The 20,920-nt window shown below is 38.8% G+C and overlaps 2 protein-coding genes and 1 long non-coding RNA gene across 4 annotated transcripts; 2 read left to right on the forward strand and 1 right to left on the reverse strand.

The window, feature by feature from the left end:
- Positions 1 to 31: 31 nt before the first annotated feature.
- On the forward strand, positions 32 to 11,575 carry kars1 (lysyl-tRNA synthetase 1). 2 transcript variants are annotated; one of them, XM_005467035.4, is made up of 15 exons: positions 38 to 180; positions 892 to 1,059; positions 1,351 to 1,489; positions 1,594 to 1,759; positions 1,848 to 1,941; positions 2,276 to 2,462; positions 5,175 to 5,300; positions 5,463 to 5,582; positions 6,629 to 6,791; positions 7,098 to 7,271; positions 7,429 to 7,514; positions 7,598 to 7,683; positions 7,766 to 7,892; positions 8,549 to 8,692; positions 11,071 to 11,575. In XM_005467035.4, exons 2-15 carry the CDS (start codon positions 920 to 922, stop codon positions 11,143 to 11,145), a joined length of 1,827 nt encoding a protein of 608 aa, XP_005467092.1. In that variant the 5' UTR covers positions 38 to 180; positions 892 to 919; the 3' UTR covers positions 11,146 to 11,575. The 2 variants fall into 2 exon arrangements, with proteins under 2 accessions (XP_003442325.2, XP_005467092.1); XM_003442277.4 differs by lacking the exon at positions 892 to 1,059 and having other exon boundaries at positions 32 to 180.
- Positions 11,336 to 15,313, reverse strand: LOC102083248 (uncharacterized). Its single transcript, XR_268979.4, has 2 exons — positions 15,177 to 15,313; positions 11,336 to 13,351 (listed from the first exon to the last, which is right to left on the reverse strand). It is a non-coding gene; the product is annotated as an uncharacterized LOC102083248 (long non-coding RNA).
- On the forward strand, positions 15,182 to 19,854 carry gcshb (glycine cleavage system protein H (aminomethyl carrier), b). The gene is made up of 5 exons (XM_003442276.4): positions 15,182 to 15,436; positions 16,487 to 16,566; positions 18,911 to 18,974; positions 19,074 to 19,205; positions 19,379 to 19,854. Exons 1-5 carry the CDS (start codon positions 15,295 to 15,297, stop codon positions 19,471 to 19,473), a joined length of 513 nt encoding a protein of 170 aa, XP_003442324.1. The 5' UTR covers positions 15,182 to 15,294; the 3' UTR covers positions 19,474 to 19,854.
- The last annotated feature ends 1,066 nt before the right edge of the window (positions 19,855 to 20,920 follow it).

Raw genomic sequence — 20,920 nt, forward strand, 5'->3', positions numbered from 1 at the left:
GCAGCCCACTTTATGACGTATCCTTGGACGTTTCAGGTTTTCTGGTTTCCGTCAGTCCTCAGTTCTCACCACTCAGTTCTCGCGTTTCTGCGGCGCGCGCATGTCAGTTGCTCTTTCTGAGCGCTGCATCAAGAACATGGCAGACGTGAAGACGGTGGACGGAGACAAACTCAGCAAAAAGTGAGCTTATTCGTTTCTTCTTTCGCATTTTCACCGCTCTTTACCTCTATCGCGTTTGTCACATCGTCCAAGATTTTGTCCTTTCGACAGTTATGGCAGTTCCAGTTTGGCACTGCAAAACATCAGGTCAGAGCGTGAAAACGTAGTGAAGGTCCCGTATTGAGGCACCGTACTAGCCTACATACCCCAGAATTCAAGTCGTGTGTGTTTCTGGTAGTTGTAGTCCTAAATTTAATTTAAGACCAGTGGCGAACGTGTCTCTTGTTGATGTGTGAAACTACAACATCCACAATACATCGTTAAACGACTTCGATACATCGTGCAATCGCATGGGTGTTTTACATGTGCAGTTGTAGTTTTAGCGAATGATGGTTTATCGGGTGAAACTATGTATGCTGATTTGTTTATTTAGAAGGACGCTCTGTGAATATAAAAAATCTCAAATAAAGCCAAGCGCATGTTGGTTCGTTCCTCCAGATCATCTTTGTTTGCCAAGAGTAAAGCTGTAGAAAGTGAAACCTGAATCTAATTACAGGAAGTGTAAAGCTAATTATATAAAAATATATACTTGTTTACTTGTTTGGATCTTGGAGGGTCTTGCCTAATAGGAGAGTTCTATCAACCCTAGCAGGGTGTAGTTTTGCCTGGAGGACAGAGCAGAGACAGCCTTCATATACTGTACACTGTCTTTGTATATGTCTATTTTCTCAGGTCTGTCTGCTGACTGTCGTAGTTCAGCATGCTGTGTCTGGTCAGGGCAGCCAGGCAGCAGCTGTGCCAAGCCTGTGGGGTCAGGGGACAGTGGTTAAAATATGCGCCCCCATGTACAGCTGCAAGCCCAGCTCAGATTTACGGGAACCGCTGGAGAGGTGACAAAAGGTTGGTGGCTTTTCCATTCCAGTGCGGAAAACAACCAACCTTTTGTCATTAGAGCTGATGTGTTCATCCGTACCGTTTTGCATGAATATTTGTTGTACCTCTCTGTTATTAGAAAATCATGTTGTCCTTTTGTTTTGCTTTTATTTATTTTGGTTACAATAATAGAGTAGGTTATATGATGTGACTTTTTGGCTTTTTTGAATTCCAAAAGATATTTTTTTTAGTTGCAAATGCATCATAAGGGCAAAGTGTGCTATCCAACCACTGATTGCTGTTTTTGTTTTTATTCAGTGAGCTGAAGAGGCGAATGAAAGCAGAGAAAAAGGCAGCTGAGAAAGAAGCCAAGGTTAAAGAGCAGGTGGAGCAAAAAAAAGAATCAAATGACCAGGGAACACAAAATGCGTTGGATGAGGAGACGCTTGACCCCAATGTGAGAGTTTTGTGTAGTTATTTTACCTCAGTGCATATATATTAAACCCTTTTTTAAAACATGTATTAACAACAAGAACATCTGTCTTTTCCCATGTAATACAGCAATACTTTAAGATCCGCACTCAGGCCATCCAGGAGTTGAAGGGGACAGCGGAGGACCCTTACCCGCACAAGTTTAATGTGGACCTGTCGCTTACAGAGTTCATTGAGAAATACAATCATCTACAGCCTGGAGACCAGCTGACAGATGTTGTTCTCAGTGTGTCAGGTAGTAAAAAGTGTTTACTATCTTCTTCTTTTTCTGTGTGTGTTTGCACTTAATTGTAATTAATCCAAACTGAATATATGCTTGATAGGCCGCGTCCATGCTAAGAGGGCTTCAGGTGCCAAGCTGCTGTTCTATGACTTGCGAGGTGAAGGAGTCAAATTGCAAGTTATGGCAAATTCAAGGTACAGAAACAAAGTTGGGGTTTTTTTTTGGTTTTGTTTTTTTAGAAAACCCAAAGAGATTTCACCTCTTGACCCTGTGAATGACACACTCCCCATCTGGGAATTTGTTTTGGGTTTGCATGAATTGTGCAAAAGTAAATGTTACAGATTCATAATGATATATTTAAATTATAATGAGCTGATGATTTACCTTTTCATCAAGATTTCTTGATTATGTGATGATTATAAAATCGAAGGGAAAAAAAACTGCATTTACATCTCCAAATAATGTTTCTCCTTATGAGGAAACTTCAGATTGTAGTGACTGATTTTCTGTGTTACCTTCTTTTTTCAGAAACTACAAGTCTGAGGAGGACTTTGTGGCTATCAACAACAAACTGCGCCGTGGTGACATCATTGGTGTCCGCGGTAACCCAGGAAAGACCAAGAAAGGGGAGCTGAGTATCATTCCCACTGAGATGACTCTACTGTCACCATGTTTGCACATGCTACCCCACCTCCACTTTGGTCTCAAAGACAAGGTAGTGACCAGCACACTCTGTAGGGACAAAAGTATTGGTCCACGCCTCTTCATCTTTTAATTCATTTGTTTTCAGTCCCTTTACCACAGGCGCATGAAATATAACATCTAGCCAGACAGGCTGGCTTTACAAGAGCAAACTGAATTCAAGCATGGTATTATAATTGGATGCAGTCAGTTCTTGAAATTCATTCTGTCCCACATATGCCACAGTCACCTATTAGTGGTATTATTCATAAAACAGAAGCATTTCAGCACTATAGCAAGTCACCCCACAAAATTGCTGAGGTGCATATTGTATAAAAGTCACAAATGCTTTGTTTACTCAGTAACCGGTGAGTTCCAAACCTTCTCTGGTATTAATATCAGCACAAAAATTGTTTGCCCAGAGCTTCATGGCATGGGATTACATGACAGAGCAGCTCCTGTAGCTGTAATGTGTAGTTGGTCCAGTACTTTTCTTCAGGTTCTATATTAAGGCACAGTGTTAGTAAAACTAAACGGTACTTTTGTTGTCTCTTTCTTAAAGGAACTAAATCATTTATAAGTGGGAGTGCTACCAAATTTAAAAGGTTAGCTTTAACAGCCCAGGCATTCATTCTTAAATTTCACTCTGCTTCAAGGCAGTGACAAAGTGCAAATGACACAAGCTAGAAAAATGTTTCTCCAGTGTAGACCTTTTTTTACAGTAGATATTGCGACTTATCAAAGACATAATAGAATCATTCACTGCAGCATAGTCATGTGTCACTTTCTTTACCTGCACTGCAAGTCTGTGCAGTCAGAGAGATGCTCTGCAACATTTTGTCATTCTAGCAGCATTTGAGTTGTTTATCTTAGTGAGCCTGTAATTACCAGTGTTTAGTTTTGCAACTCAAGTACAAGTTAGTGTGGTGACTTTCACTTTCAGTTACGTTGATTTTTACTTTTAGTTAGGCATCTAATGTCATAAGATGCCCTTTTTGTATTAGAAAATGTGATTTAACTGTAAAGTATGTGGCTAAAGGGGACATAACGGTTTATCTTTCGTGATATTTATTCAATGACAGTTAAGGATCACTTTTGTGTTCACTAACCAGCTTTGGCTGCAGTGTCCAATAAGCAGAAAGCTTTTACAGAGGCGCTAATATTGCTGTGAATGTAGACTTTAGCCTCTGTTAAGAGGAGGGAAACAAATATATCTGTTGTTAGAACTGTAGTAATCAGTATAGGGCTGCAACAGTTCATCAACTAACTAGTTTCTTTTTTAATTCTCACAGCAAACTTTTTGCTTCAATGCTCTATTTAATCCACTACTTTGTAGTACGCAGTTGCAGCTGAAATAGACCTGCAGTAGAAACGTATTTAGGAGCAGCTTGTGAATAAAAGGTATTACAACACTAAGCCCATGCAGATTTTCAACAGAAACACTGACAGCAGCAGTGACGATGATGCTGCCATGGTTTAATATTAATAATGGACTCCCTTACTGAGAGGGTGACCTCAAATGGAGCGAAAAACAGCAGCACTTGTTACTATAACCACCATTAAAACTTTTACTAGAAAAAAAGCTGGCGAGAGTTAGGGCTGCTCGATTATGGCAAAAATGATAATCACGATTATTTTCACTGAAATTGAGATCTCGATTATTTGGCGATATTTATTTAACAATAACAATGTATTGAATAATGGCTTTAAAGATTGTCAAAAAATAGTATAAAATAGTGTGCAAATACTGATTACAGTGCAAATGTTTGCAATATAAAAAATAAATGAAAAATGTAAACATCTATGTAAACAAAAATGTAAACATCTATTCCGAGCTTCCCTCGGGTCCTCTTAATTGTTGTGACGCGTGTTCGAAACGCAGAGAGGTGCGCTCGATTTGCCACACGGAGCAGCGCGCGAGTAAAGCACGAGGGAGGTGCTAATAATCGGCTCAGTCATTTTTAATGATCGTTGAAAGCCCAGATCGTAATCTAGATTAAAATTCAATTAATTGAGCAGCCCTAGCGAGAGTCCTTAAACAAACCACCTGTTTAGCAAGCCCCAACGTGGAGAAAAGTGAACTTCAGTGTAGCTGCTGCCATCTACTGCCGTTTGTTTGATACAGCAAAACTATAAAACTGCAGAAGTTAAAATAAGAGCATATCTGTGCAGATGAACTGCTAACTTACTCTGATATAATCTTTAGGCATGCTTTCTGTTTGAGTGATACCTGCAGAAGACAGGGCTGAATCTGTTTTGTTTTTTTGGTTTAGTCTGTTTTTCTTCCACAGGCCAGTAAAAGTAAAACTCTGCACCACTGACCCAGTGCTGTTAGGCAGGACTTATTATTAACTCCAGTTCAGACCTGCACCATTAGAACATCTGTTTTTGCAGCACAGGACAAAGCCCAGTTCTAAGAATGCTGATGTGTTTGCTTTTCTTCATTGCACTCTTACAGACACTCAATCATTCACTAGCACATCTAAACACACAAAAACACATTCACATGAACAAACACCTAATCTACCTCACCCTCCTGGTTGAGGCAGAGTGAAGGCTGTTTTAGTTTATGCTTTAGCTTAGGTTAAATGCAATGAAAGGGTTTATTTTTCTGGCAGATGTTGTAGTTCCAGTTAAACCACTAAAAATATTGCCAGTTTTGAAATGTAAAACAATGGGCAGTATTTTTTCCCTCTCTTTTGAATAATGAATATATTTTTCCCAATGTGAATTCTTTCTCTCAAAGGAAACACGATTCCGCCAGCGCTACTTGGATCTGATTCTCAATGACTACGTGAGGCAGAAGTTTATAACTCGCGCCAAAATCATCACATATCTACGCAGCTTCCTAGACCAGTTGGGATTTTTGGAGGTAAGTTGGATTTGAACATATACCTAACTAATCTGTGTTTGTCTGTTTGTTTTTTGGTGTGTGGATTTTATAAAATAATTTTCTAATAGTTTGTATATTTGTTTAAACATATTGTAAGTTTAAATCTGCCGTGCTGATTCATGTTTTATTTTTCTGCTTCAGATTGAGACACCAATGATGAATATTATTCCTGGTGGTGCAGTGGCCCGCCCATTCGTTACTTATCATAATGACCTGGACATGAACCTGTTTATGAGGATTGCTCCTGAGCTCTACCACAAGGTAATGTGCTTTCCCAGAGTCATGCATGTATGTCAGGCTCCTCTGTAAATGTTATGAAATCATTATAAAAGATTTCATGCATCTATCAGATGTGTTGCAGTAACTCTTTACAGCGTGACAACTCATGTGATGGAAGAGATTTACAGTTTATTTCAACCCTGGACTCACTACACCTAAGCACTAATAATCACTAATACTCTGAATCATTTTATTGCATTTTATTGATCTTGAGTAGATAGACTTCTGCTTACTATTAAATGTATTTGTTATACACTCACTGGACACTTTATTAGGTACACCTTGCTAGTACCGAGTTAGACCCTCTTTTGCCTTCTGAACTGCCTTAATCCTTCGTGGCTTAGATTCAATTAAGGTCCTGGAGACATTCCTCAGCAATTTTTGCACATCATTGATGTGACTCTTCCATTCCACCACATCTCAAAGTTGCTCTCTCACATTGAGATTTGATGTCTGTGGAGGCCATTTGACTGCAGTGAACTTATCGTCATGTTCAATAAACTAGTTTGAGATGATTTGAGCTTTGTGACATGGCATGTTACCACCAGTGGATGGGTACATTCTGGTAATAGGTAGGCAGTAGCATGTTGCTCAATTGCTGGTAAGGGACCCAAAGTGTACTCCCACCATTAGACCACCAGCAGCAGTCTAATGGCTTCATGCTTTTATGTTGTTTGTGCCTAATTCTGCACCTAACTTGTATTGAATTGTAGCGTGTGGTCTTCTTCTTCGACCAGAAAGTTCGACCAGAAAACTGACACTCACTAAATATTTTCAGACCATCTCTGTAAACCATAGAGATGGCTGTGTGGGAAAATCCCAGTCGATCAGCAGTTTCTGAAGACACGAGTTACTCCCATGTGATAAGAATTTCCCAGTTCTGCGATACCTAAAGCACATCTGACCTTATTTGATCTTAATCAGTTTTTTAATGTTCTAGTAAATTGGGTGAACCACTTAAAACTCTTAACCTGTGTTTTTCTACCATATCTGAATTATATACACTGTCTATCATATGTTTCCCACAGATGCTCGTAGTCGGTGGCATAGACAGAGTGTACGAGGTTGGCCGTCAGTTCAGGAATGAAGGCATTGATCTTACTCATAATCCAGAGTTCACCACCTGTGAATTCTATATGGCATATGCTGATTACAACGACTTGATGGAAATCACGGAGAAACTACTCTCAGGTAAGTAGAGACTACATCGCCGGCCATGTTATTTCATTGGTCAGTGAGAGTTTTCTTTCACAAATAGTTATGACATTATGAGCTGTAACTCAGATTACCTCCTGATAAATTGAGTTGGATTAGAATATGTGACTTGATTTAAAACCTAAATGGGATTAGTGATTTGCTATTTGGCCAATGACAGTATAGAAAGCAGTCTTTGAAGCGCCATGATGTCATTGTAAATGGCTTCATGAAAACTGATGTTAAGTTGACCAGAGTTTTCTCCTCAGGGTCTTTTCAGTTTTGTCACTTTATTTGCTGCAGGAATGGTGAAGCACATCACTGGAGGATACAAGGTGACTTATCACCCTGATGGTCCAGAGGGACAGGCCTATGAGATCGACTTCACTCCACCATTCAAAAGAGTGAGCATGACTCATGACCTGGAGAAAATTATGGGAGTGAAGTTCCCTCCTGCTGACAGCTATGACAGTGATGGTAAGAATCTGTGAAACGTATAATAGACACTTCACATGCCAAAAATTACTGCTTCAGAAAAATGACTTCATCATCCTTACAATAGTTGATCATTAGGAAATATGTGTATTATTCTCTTGTAGTCATTTTTTTCCTTTTACTGTTTTCCTTTTTTCAGAGACACGTAAATTCTTTGACGACCTGTGTGTCCAGAAAGGAGTTGAATGTCCTCCGCCCAGGACCACTGCCCGTCTCCTTGACAAGGTGGTTTATAAATTTACTTAACCGCCTTTTCTTCTTTTTTCCTCCGTTGAATCTGACTTGCTAACGGCTTTTTACCCCTACAGTTGGTTGGAGACTTCCTAGAGGTGACTTGTATCAACCCAACATTCATCTGTGATCACCCACAAATCATGAGCCCTTTAGCAAAATGGTGAGAAATGCTATCTTTAGCCTTCATATTTATTTAAAACGGCAATGCTCAGGTTCATACTGACACTTCTGAATTGTTACAGGCACAGAACCCAGAAAGGGCTAACTGAGCGTTTCGAGCTCTTTGTGATGAAGAAAGAAATCTGCAATGCTTACACTGAGCTGAACGATCCGATTAGACAGAGGGAGCTGTTTGAGCAGCAAGCCAAGGTGTGTATGAAGAATAACATGACCTGTTTCACTTCTACTTCAGTGCACTGTCCTGTTCCTGCTGTTCTGTCTTTATGCTTGTCAAGAGATGTATTCTAAGACACTTCTTCAGCTTCGAATCAGAGAGGAGAAACACACACTGCAGTTAGTTACTTGCAAGCAAGGGCAGCCACAGAGTACTCGCACAGAAGTGAGGGCTCTGAGACTCGCGCCGTGCCACTGCCCTGGTCTTTATTTATATTGGTTCTGTGTGTGTAGGTGTGGGGGGGGGGGGGGGGGTGTTCGGTCAGAGTGTGACCCCATAAAGACTTCCCTAAACCTGCTGGTCTGGAAGTCCAACAGTTCATCTAAACAAAAGGCACTTAGCTAAAAACAGACATAGATACGTTTATCCTATCATAAAACAATAAGAGAAGGTATGCCCTTTTCCCATGCTTGGAGGATGTGGGTGTGAATGCCAGAACACTCTGGAATGCACACAAAGCCCCTGCAGCCCACTAAAGATCACACACTCTATCACTACACAATCGATTATACACCTCTAAGCATATATGGAAACTTATATCATTAAAAGATTATACTGACTACTAAGTACAATTTTCCATTGACAATGCTGTGGTATTGCATGTCAGTGATTTGAGGTGGATCTTTTTCAGGCCAAAGCTGAGGGCGATGATGAAGCCATGTTCATCGATGAGACCTTCTGCACAGCTCTGGAATACGGTCTGCCACCAACTGCCGGATGGGGCATGGGCATCGATCGTCTCACCATGTTCCTCACGGACTCCAACAACATCAAGGTAAATTAAAGTCCTCATGATGAGGATTAGAGATGTTCTGCTGACTAATTTCCTAAACCAGGGGAAAAATTAGACTAACCAACTAGTCTAAAACTCAAAAAACAAAAATTTGCAAACCGTTTAATGTCAGAAACTTTGTTAACAAAGTAATTAATTAATTAATTAATCACGTTCGGCAATAATGAATCATGCTGCTTAACTAACCTCACATCGTGCATTATGAACATCACATATTATAATCCAGACAAAGAAGAAGAAAAACACTTAAAGTGATGTTAAATATGATATGAAAACATGATACTACAAAAATGTTCATGTATTATTAAAATATGTAAAATTTACCATCCCAAAACCTAAAAAAACTGTGACTAAAAAGTGTTATGTCGTGCGTTATGAATTAGGCATGCCATTCGAAAATTCATGAAAACCACTTCAAAATTTAAAATAAATTCATAAATGATCCATTTTCTTTTGTGAAGTTGGGTCGCGGGGGCAGCAGCTTAAGCAAAGAAGCCCAGACCTCCCTTTCGCCACCTCCCCAACTTATCCGGGGAAATATTAAAGCGTTTCCAGGCCAACCGATAGATATATTCTCTCCAGCAGCACCTGCGTATACTCCAGGGCCTCCTCCCAGTAGGACGTGCCTGGTCACGACACCCCACCCAGTAGGCGCTCACCTCAGCTGGCTCTTTTCGATGTGTGGGAGCAGCGGCTCTACTCAGACTCCCTTCCAAAAGACTGAACACCTCACCTGCTGCTTGTATCCACGCTCTCATTCTTTCTCCTTTAAAAGAACTAGCAATAATAGTGTTAACAAAAAGATGAGGCAGAGCTTAACGGATTTGAGGTGTTTCTCACCGATGATGTGCCATCTGGTGGCAGAAAGGACACAACTATTTACCAGCATTTGGTATCAATTTAAATGTAAAGCAGTTAGATTAAACAACAAATACATCTGGTTCCGACTAGTGACAATAGCAACGATGACTAGTCGGCTAGTCACTCACATCCCTAATGGGGATGCACAATTTACTCCTGTTCTGAGGTGTTCAATAGGTTTATATTTATATGCTGTATTTTTGCAGTCAGGATCAAATTAAGAATTTCCTCTGTTCCAACTTCAACAGATGAATCGTTCTCAGTTCTGCCAATGGTTTCTTCTTTAAGATTGCAAATAAAATTTCTATTTTTTTTTCTGTGAAAAATTCCACTTCTTTTTTCTTTAGTATTGCATTCAACCAGTTTTAAAGTAATTTACATTTGGTTTTAGAGTCGGTACCCTCACTGTTTCTCCCGTAGCAGAATAATCATAGGTGTATTTTTTTTATTACCCATAGAGTGGCTGACAAATGCATTAGACACATCTTCCAAAAACTTGTTTTTAAAACTAAAAAATTATATAATTTATTTCACAAATAACAAATTAAATTTATAACCAAATTATAACTGAATTTGAGGACTGGAAATGAATCAACATCCAAAAAAGGAAACCGATTTTTTTTCATTCATGGATGCAAGTAAATGTAATTTGGCATCTCAGTCAAAAAATAACAATGTGCTTATTTGGAAAATAATAAATATTAAAATTCATGGATCCAGTTTGTTCAGTTCAGTTTTGTTTATATAACACTAAATCACAGCAAACAGTCCCCTGAAGATGCTTTATATTGTGAGGTAATACAGAGAAAAACTACAGGATAACAACAGTAATTATATTTTACCATTAAAAATAGTTTTGATAAACCATAGTTGATAAATTTGTTAAGCGCTGTACATTTGACGAAGAGAACTTACATTATAGATTCATGTCTTTATAAACTTGGCTATTTTAGTTTTGCTAAATGTATTTATTTTTATTTACCCTGGCTAATTTCGTATTTTTTTTTTTATGCTAGGTGTCTTGGTCTTTTGAATCTGAATCCTTGCTCATAATCATGTTACGTTATAGAAAGGATGAGCCAGGGTTGCTTTTATTAGGGATGCTCCTGATGACTAATATCTAGTCATTTAAATTAGAGGGGGAAAAAACATGATCGTCGACTAACATGTTAATAAAACATTTAAAACTGAATACACTTTAAATCCACAAGTGAAAGATGGGCCAAGGTTACTGAGACGAAATTAAAATTATTCCCCAAAAATCAGTTTGTAGCCAAACTATGTAAGACAAAATGGTGCCTTTCTTGACTTATATGTTTCGACTAAACTACCCCAGAAAAGCACAGAATTTGAGAACTACCAAGAATAATGGGTTAATGAGAAGCTACTGTATGAACACAAAAAAACGAGCTGCTAACTTCTGCCGGGCAGTTGTTATATCATTGTGTCATGAAAAAGAAAACAAATCTGCTAACATTTGTTTTTTTTCACCTTCACAGGAGGTGTTGCTGTTCCCAGCCATGAAGCCTGATGACAATAAGACAGCAGCGCCATCAGAGGGCACCTCCGTCTAATAACATGACCTCTGACCTGCTATCAGACCTTTGCAGGAGCCGGCATGAAGAAGAAGAAGAATGAGCCTTTACCTCATTGTTGTCATCAATGGAGTTTCTGAGTCTTGTGTTTTATCAATGTTAGTTTGTCAAATGATTGATAATTTCTGTCAGTAAGGAAAATCATCGGGTCTCAAACACACGTTTTGGATTTGTTTTTTTTTATTCCATATACTTTTGCAATCCTGTCTGATCAAAATATACTTTGAGCTATTTAAAGAGATGCTTTAGGGTACAGCATATGATAACAATGCTCAAGACCCTCTAATACTCATGTCTTTTTACCAGATCTACTTAAAATCCTTGTCTAAGTTTTTCAAGTTGGACTCCACAATAATCCTTTGCCAAGAGGTTTGAATAAAGTTCATATAAAGTAAAACTGATTTCTTAAGTCTTGTGTGTGTGGTTTTTTTTGTGTTTGTTTCCTATTTTTTAACAAGAATAAACGTGTGCTAATAGTTTGACATTTGAATTTATACTTTTTTTTAAAAATATCAAGCCTCCTAAAATGTGGTATATTTAACTTTTTAATGTTTGGTTTTTCACTATAGCCTAATTTGGATGCAGCATGTGGTATTTGTTAAATTGGCTACAATCTGAAATGTAAATTTTACGCAGGCACTTAAATATGTCAGCAGGCTTACTAAACTTGTATTTTTGGATGCTTAAGGTCAGTGCATGAACTTGTAAATGGAAAATTTTATCTTCAACTATGAGTGGAAACATGAACACATTTACAAACATTTGTTGCGGTTTTGAGTCACTGATCTGAATAATACTAAAAATCGAATTTATTGCAGACTGTAAATAAACACGTTTAATAATCACCCATACAAGAATAAATGTAGGAAAGCTTTGCATAAAATAAAATGATAGAAATAGCATACTCATCACCTCACATCAAGAAAATTGTGGGTTTGAGTCCATTGTTTCTGTGTATAGTCTGCGTGTCTGCATGGGTTCTCTGTGTACTCCAGCTTCTTCCCACAGTCCAGACATGCATATGAGGTTAAATGATGATTCTGAATTGACTGCAGGTGTGATTGAGGTGTACCCCATCCCTATGTCAGCTGGGATAGCCAAAGCCCCAAAACAACACCACTCTTCATTAGATAAGCAAAAGAAAATGGATGGTAGGATATTAATTATGAGTGATTATTATTTTCAGTATTCATAAAATGTAACCCAATGAACCAGGTCCGAAAACTGAAATGCAAATAATCTCTTTTTCATAAAGAATGTACTCACTAACCCAACACAGTAAGTGACACCAATGGAATCACAAATATTACTCAATACAAATATTACTCAATACAAAACACAGGAGCAAACAAGGAAAAGTTCAAATCCACTAATGAGCCTAACTGCACCTACTGGTGTGGTTATTCCCAAAAGTGTCTGTCATTGTGTTTGTGTAAACAACTTAGCTTTTGCTCTTCAAAAGAACATTTTAAATGTTTGTTTACATGCAAGAAAAGTGAGGAAATTGAAAATAAAAGGTTTTGGAGGAAGGTTGGATATCGTTTCTCGATCACTTTGTCTCCCTTTTGAAGCATCAAGTGTATATACCCCACTATCTACTATCAGAATATTTGGTGTTGTTGGTCTTGACTTTAAGAAAAGTCCCTTTTCATGGTACATTCAATCACCGGAGCCCTGTGTATGATCAATTTCGTGTTAAGTGTCACCAAGGATTGGCTGGAGAGGGTAAAAACTTGGCTTGTGCCTTTTGAAAGTTTAAGATTAAGTTTACCCTCAAAGGCAAAAACAAGGCCCTGGTCTGTTTTTCTCACAAATAGCTCTGAAGAACCAGTGACTTTTAATCTCTGTCACCCAGACTGTGGTCAAGAGCCGCAGGTTTCTGCAGTGGGGAGCTGTCAGTATTGAAGAAGAAAGCATTTTTTCCACTCCCATAATGTCCTGCTTGAACAAATTAGGCCTCCTCATACATTTGAGGTACTCCTAGATGTCCCCAATAACACTTGTGATCCAGAAGTGTTATTTATTTTATTTATACCTTTAAAGTCAAAGTGTTCACATGCAAATAGAGTATCAGCAGTTGTTTCTGGACCAGTTGAGCTCCTGTGTAGGTTGAGCCTCAGCATCAGCTTGACGAGCAGATCCACCAACAGCTCTTGCTGATGGTGACTGGAGCAGGAAGAGAGACCTGGGAAATAATACATTTGAGATGAGAACTATGGCCCAGCACGTGGGAGGGCTTTGTATTTTCAAGGGGCTTGAAGTGGAAATACTTAAGTACAACTACATAATGATTGTAATTAAGAACTTGAGTAAATGTGCTTCAGTTTCTGCCACTGCAATTAAAGGAAAAGGCGCAACATAATAGAAAGATGGTGAGTCTGCAGTGAGGTTTATTTTATGAGTACATGTGGTTACATAACTGGGGTCTGATGAAAAAAAGAAACACTGTGTGGAGTCCATACATCAGAAAACTGTAGAAAATCTGCTCCACTAATCTTTTCCCTACAAACCAGTGCAGTGATGTTATGTTTATACATCAGACACTGAGACACCACAGCTGCACAGTCCATGCAGCACTTTTTCATTTTTTCATTGAGTAATTCTGTTTATACCCCTGCTTTATATTCTACCAGAGAAACTACAAACTCATTTTATTATTCTCTGTAGTCATGTAAAAAAAATCTTCCTTTTATTAAGTCTACTGATTACCAAACTTTTAGCAAAATACACTTAAATAAGATCATAAAAGGTCTGAGTACTATATAAATCTTTTTATGGATGGTATATGTGTCATGTACATAAATCGTTCCCCATAAAATGTACAATGCTATTGCAGGAGCAAACCTGTGTATAGCTTAAATTTAAACAACAGCTCATCATAAATTCATGCTGCACTAACAGGAGACAGAATCCACATAAGTGGATTGTTTCACTGAGATGTGCACAGCTGACGAGTATCAACCTTTTTATGGAAATTTGTGTTTTTTCTTCAGGCAAAAGGTACTTTTGTTTGATTAGAAATATAGATTTTTGCCCACTGGATGAGATACATCCAATGGACATTGATAGGAACAGTATAGTATAACTTATTACTTTTATTTAAGTACTTTACTAAAGTACAGGTTAAATGTACCTGTACTTTATTTAGTATAAGTACATTTGCTTCTTCTCTAACATATTTTGTATGTAAAGAGTACTTTGTGCACCATACTATTTATTTTACAAAATAAGTTACTTATTACTTTGCAGATAAACTACATTAGCACAGATCAATCTAACCAGCAATACACGAGTAATTCAAAGTGTCAGCAGCTGCAATGATCCAATAACACATGATTCTGAAATGTGTATTTTTGGATTACTGGATTACTGGTTTTACAAAGTGGCAAGAAATGTTTAAAATAAATGAAGAAATGCTTTATACTCAAGAAAAAATGTTATAATCATACTACGGCTGCTAAATAGGGCATGCAATTTGCAATCAAAATATATTTACACTGTTGTGAAGCACCACTTTTTTATGTTGATAAATCTGTAACACATAAAGAGCCTGATGTTTTCTAACATGTGATCACAATTCCCGAATAGCACTCATAGTTGTAGTCAGTTCATTTCAATAACAGATGTATAAAGTAATTTGTAAATAAAATTTTTGTCAATATAAAAACTATTGCTATTGAAAATGAAATTCTCAGAAATTAAAATCTTGGGGTCCCCACCACCTCATATAAAATAAATCCTAGAAGCGCCCCTGTTAAATAGGCTGCATGTAAATTTGAACATGTCAGTTTTACTTCAAACTCGGAAAAACATTTATTGATATTACTGTTATCGCGATTATTGTTTTTATATTATCGTTTGCCTTTTTTTCATTAGAAAGACACAAAGCAAACGTAACAGCCATGTGTCGCCTTAGCTACTTTACCCAAGTAGAACATGTAAGCATTTTCTTCTAACCCCATTAACTTTGAATGATTAGCATTTCTTTTTTTAAGTGTGCATTCACTCACTTTTGAGAGCTTTTTGGCCCCGGGTCTCTCTCCTCCCACACCGTGTAGTGGGATGGTGCGCGCTCTCGCGGTCAAGTGATTCGCTTTCGATCAAACTGTGGCTTCACACTGAGTGAAGATGGCGATGAGAGCAGCTCTGCGATGCCTGTCTGCAAACTTTTCGCCCAGACTGCCTCAGCTCTCGCAGGTTTCAGCGACTCGGCTGCAGTGGAGAAGCGGCTCCCCCCGGACGCTGAGCACGTCCTCGGTCCTGTCTGCAGGTAAATATATATATATATATATATTTTAAAATAATAATAATAATAATAATAACCCAGACTTGCCAAATGAGCTGTAATGGTACTACATGCGGGTTGCTCACACATTCCTGTCTGACTGTAATGGGTGGGAATAAAAGGGGTCACACGGTTTGTGTCACTTTCCCACAGGGCGGCACAGAAAAGCGCGAGGAAAGGCAACTAAAACTTTGTTTTAACTTTATAGAAGCTACACAGACCGAAGCTTACGTGCAGATAATTAGCCACCACATGTTACGCTGGCTAAAGTGTTCAGACGGCTGTATATATATTCTCTGTGAGAGGAGCACGAGCTCTAAATTGTGATGGTGACCAATTACCCGAGTCTCGTGCAGCCAGACGCAGCTTGTTAAACAAAAGTCAGTCTTGGTACTGGGCATGAGCTACAAATGGCAGGGGAGGGATGACTGTCATGTAGCTTTCATTAATTCTCAATCACAGACACCACCCTATCAGATATCCATACTTAAAAAAAATATTCCTGAAGCAAATGAGTTACTAGAAAGCGTTTCTTGAGCCCTTTGCAGTGGCAGTTACTGTACTCCTTGGCCATCATCTTGCATAGTTCAGTCTGGTTTGAACTTGTATTCTTCAGCGTTGGTCAGGTGCCAACACTGGAAGCTGTTGAGCCATTACAGTTCTCTCCTGCAGGGTAAACGCGACATCAGGAGCCTTGAATCAAAATGGTTCAGTGTTTCTTTTCAAAACTGCAGCTCTGTCAGCTGTGGTTACTGTTAAAGCAGCGATCGTTAGGATTGAAAATTTAGCAAGCCAAAAAATGGGGTTGTGACGTTGCTTTCTAACTGTTACCGCATGAAGGCCTCAAAGTTAGCTCCTGTTGACAGCACACAACTGGTGGGCTTCTCAGTGATGTAACAGCTTGTCAAGAAATTGATGTGTGCGAGTCAAAAGCGTCATCACCGCTCCACTGGTTCATACTGTTATAATTTCATCTTTAAACATAATCGTTTGAGCTGTTCCAGACTAACTCTCCTTTTGTTTTTCTCTTTGTAGCCTTAAAGTTCACAGATAAGCACGAGTGGGTGCAAGTGGAGGGAGGTGTTGGGATTGTTGGTATCAGCAATTATGCTCAGGTAGGTTTGTCTTTCTACTAATTTATGGCTCACTTGGTTCAGAGGATTACTTATTATTATCTAAAAATAGCAATAAAATAGTCTGCAGAAAAGTCTGCAGTGTGCAGTTTAGAGCTGGTCTTTGCCCTCAACTGATGTGCTTTAACAGGCTAATTTAGTGCTTTTATGGCCATTGTTTGACACAATTGATCACTAGCATTGTGCAGGACTGGGCAGACACTTCGAGATATTCAAGGACTTGAATGTATACTGGAATATCTGTCAACATGAATCTCGCTTTTTAAAGAATCGTTATTACTGCTACTCCTCACACCTGACATACAGTGCTGTGAAAAAGTATCTGACCCCTTCACCTGTCTTTACTGTTGCATAGTTGCAACACGTCTGAGACTATCTAACAAATTTTCAGTAACCTGCGTAAATACTAAATGCAGTTTCATTTATTAAGGTACAAAATACAAGCCAAACCTACCCGGCCCTGTGTAAATAAAAGTAATTGTCCCGTAAGTCTTATAACTGGTTGTTCCACCCTTGGCAGCAACACCTGCAATCAGTTTGCAATAACTGACATGAGGCTTTCACATCACTGTGAAGGAATTTTGGCCCACTCTTCTTTGCAGAATTGTTTTAATTCAGCCACATTGGAGGGTTTTGAAGCACAGGCCTAGACTTGGAGGTCCTGATTCTCATTCCAGCCACATCACACTAATTTGCAGACCAACCCCAGTGAAAGCTGAAAGTTCTCGCTTGATGACTTAACAGAACCACATCATCTGCAAAAAGCGGAGATGAAATCCTGAGGCCACTGAGCCTGACGCCGTCCAGGGGTTGGAGCCTTATTTCAGGAGTCATAGGATGCGAGGCAGGGTCCTGAGCAGATTACCAGCCAATCACAGGGCTAATACAAACTCACTTCCACACCTGTGGTCACTAGTTAACCTAACAAGCTTCTGTGATCTGTGTAAGGAAACAGAAGCATGTGGAGGAAAGCCAGGCACAGGTAGAACACACACAAAGGCCCGGCTGATTGGGAGGTTCAAAGTAGGAGGTACTGCAGCAGCATGCCGTCTTTCTGAAACGTCATCACATTCAAAATCTTTTCATTTTACCCATCTTTGCTTTTTCACTATTTCAATATAGCCTTAGGATGAGGCTTACTGAAGACAGTGTAATGAATCCATGAAACATCCATGTATTTAAACTAAGAAACAACCCTGAAAATGCGTTTTGAATTCTTTCAGGGTTATTTTGTAATAATAAACTGGAGATAATTTAATATAACATCATCAAGGTTGAGTTTTACTTTTTGGCTATGAAAGCATTGTTAAAGCTAACTGTGGCAGGCAGCAGTTAATAAGTGTGACAAAGCCATAGATTTAGAGTATATTGCTCTGTAGCAGTACCCTCAACAGACTGCCAGCATTGAAACAGTATGATTTCATCGTAGGCATACAAAATTCAGAAATGCCTGACTGAGATTTTTTGAACGTATCTGGTGAAATCTTACTGTTTTGGCAACAAATTTCATGAACCGTCTAACAGTAATTCCCAGAAAGTTGATTCTGTTCATCTGGACGTTGTGTTTTGTGTTTATCCTTCACTGAAAACAGAAGGATTTCTGAGATTTCCTTACCTGGATAAAGCATGCATTAGAACAATTTAAAATAAAATGATCCATCCATCCTCTTCTGCTTATCTGGGGCTAGGTTAAGGTGGCAGCAGCCTAAGCAGAGATGCCCAGACCTCCCACTCCCCAGCCACCAGCCACAGAGGCGTTCCCAGGCCAGGTGAGAGATGTAATCTCACCACACTGGGTCTGCTGTGGGGCCTTCTCTCAGTGGGACATGCCTGGAACACCTCACCCAGGAGGCATTCTAATCAGATCCCAGAATCACCTCAACTGGCTCCTTTCAATGTGGAGGAGCAGCAAGTCCACTCCGAGTCCCTTTCCTCCTGTATATCCACCACCCCCAGGAGGTGCCATAGGGGTTGGGCACAGCGTGAGCAGGGGTGGAGGCTCTGATTCTTGGCTACGTAAACTGGCTATTGGGACAATAAAATGATCCAGAACAGTAAAAACCAGACTGACACTTTTCAGTACTGTGATCATTGAACACAGGGACTCATTACTTTGAGCCATCCTGCTGTTGCTTGCTACTTACTAAAGCACTAAACCGATTATAATCATAGACCCCCCTAAATAAGCTTTGTATTCCTACAGTGCTATTAGATATTGAAGTACTGTATGAAGTTCTCTAAATCTTAAATAAAAAGAGATTCTTGGACAACTTCCATGTGGTTATATGAAATACTTTGTGTCATATAGTTTGTTCTGTCATTTTAGGAAGCATTAGGTGATGTGGTATACTGTGGACTCCCTGAAGTTGGCCAAAAACTTGAACAAATGGGTAAGAGCTGTGAAGTTTTGACATATTTATCAAGTAATTGATTCTAGTATTGAAATAAGAAGTGTTTTTCCTCTGTGTGTGTATATGTGTGTGTTGCAGATGAGTTTGGTGCACTGGAAAGTGTAAAGGCTGCCAGCGAGCTGTACTCACCATTAACAGGAGAGGTGACTGAAGTCAACACAGAGCTGGCAGAAAATCCTGGACTTGTGAACAAAGATTGTTATGCAAAGGGTGAGCATCCACCACTCACTGCTGTACTCTGCCAGTACACTTGTCCTTGTGATTTCTCTGAATTGCAGGATAGAGGACAACCTGCCAAACCAGTATTACAAAGAAGTAAAATTACAGCTTGTTCTTTTCAGCAAGTACAGCTGTTGATTTTAAAATAAACTCTTGTCTTTCAGGATGGATAATCAAGATGACCATCGAAAAGCCCGAAGAACTTGATGGCCTCATGGATCAAGCTGCATATGATAAATTTGTCAAATCACTTGAATAAAATTATAAACTAATTTTGCTTTGTAATGTAATCACAGTCAAAGATTAGTCCCTGCAAGGTTACTAACATGTAGTGTGTCACACTTACTCGTCTGTGGTATTTATTCTGGTACCGGAATTGTGTCCTCAAACTAAAATACTCGACTACAAATGCTCAGTAACAGCTTCCACTTAGAAAGTTCCTTTTTGTTACGCAACTAGCACATCTAAAGGGCTCTTAATCTCAAGATCTGTCAGTATTATTGGGTCTTGTGTGTGGTGCTTTGCTCCATTACCAATATGTTCACAGATGTGTTAAACAACTTGAACGTGCTGTTTCAAATCCATTTAATAAAATGTGGGCATTTTGTTTGGGTTGTTGCATCCAAACTTGGAAAATGAATCATTTTCTCGCATTCTTGGCAAGGCAAGTAATTACAGAGGTGTGTATTGCGAACATGTTCACACCTATTTGCACAGCAAAAGTGACAGCACACCTTTAGCTGTAATTTTTTTTTAAAGTTTTTCAGACACATGTTCAAACCAAATTGCTTCATATGAGCTGCCAGGACGGACTGCAGCTTTTTGTGTGTGTCTGTTATAGTTTAAAATACCTTGACCTTTGCCTTCAGGTGATGATAGCCTGAGTTAGTCGAAGCTAGTTAATCAATGATTAATGCCACAGTGGTTTTAAAATCAGTGACTGAACAAAAACATGCACATTCAGGTTGATAATGAGAAGACTGATTGGTCTAAATAGGTTATTTTCAGTTTATTCTTGCAGTCAAATGGCTGTACAGTAACTCCCTATGCAACTGCTTGTGTGTGTGTTCACCACCAGTGTTTGCTGCTGACTGTAACAACTATTTTTCATATTCCTCCGCTGGATTAAAAAGGCCGGTTTGACCCTCAGTTGGCTTTTAAAACCCGGGAAAAACCTTTCAGATGTATTTTAGAATGAGCAGCAGAGGAATAGGAAGAAACAAAACCTTCATCAAGCAAATTCCAACAAGCACTTCACTTGTGATTGAGTAATGAGAGGAATTCAAAGCAGAAGATGGTAATGTTGTTGGGTTATTTTCTTTATTTAATTAGCTTCATGGATGTTAATGTCATTCTGCTGGTTTTCAAGTGAGTCCAACACCTTTGTAGGACTGCAGGTGGGATAGTCCCTGAACATCTTTGTTTCCTCTTACAGAAACCTGTGCCTAATCTATATTATTTTCACATATTTACACTGCAAAAAAGGAAAAAACAAAAAAAATGGTGCTAAAGGCATAAAAATCATAAATTAATCAAATATGATGGAGTCTACACATTTTTTATTTCATGACCTTTTTTCCATGTAAATAAATCACCTTAATCTTTTATAGGACACTCATTCAAATATAAGGAAACTCAAAATTTCAACCCAAGAGTGTTCTTGGAGCATATTACAGCTATATATTTATACTGACTGCAACGTCTCA

Source organism: Oreochromis niloticus, linkage group LG1 (genome assembly GCF_001858045.2).
Source record: "Oreochromis niloticus isolate F11D_XX linkage group LG1, O_niloticus_UMD_NMBU, whole genome shotgun sequence".
NCBI lineage: Eukaryota > Metazoa > Chordata > Actinopteri > Cichliformes > Cichlidae > Oreochromis > Oreochromis niloticus.

Excerpts from the sequence above, each read along its gene's own strand:
- kars1 (XM_005467035.4), top strand. The coding sequence starts at position 920 with ATGCTGTGTCTGGTCAGGGCAGCCAGGCAGCAGCTGTGCCAAGCCTGT. Across the intron at positions 1,760-1,847 it reads TGTTGTTCTCAGTGTGTCAG|GCCGCGTCCATGCTAAGAGG; the intron begins GTAGTAAAAAGT and ends TATGCTTGATAG. Across the intron at positions 7,684-7,765 it reads ATGAGCCCTTTAGCAAAATG|GCACAGAACCCAGAAAGGGC; the intron begins GTGAGAAATGCT and ends GAATTGTTACAG.
- gcshb (XM_003442276.4), top strand. The coding sequence starts at position 15,295 with ATGGCGATGAGAGCAGCTCTGCGATGCCTGTCTGCAAACTTTTCGCCC. Across the intron at positions 15,437-16,486 it reads GTCCTCGGTCCTGTCTGCAG|CCTTAAAGTTCACAGATAAG; the intron begins GTAAATATATAT and ends TTCTCTTTGTAG. Across the intron at positions 16,567-18,910 it reads GTATCAGCAATTATGCTCAG|GAAGCATTAGGTGATGTGGT; the intron begins GTAGGTTTGTCT and ends CTGTCATTTTAG.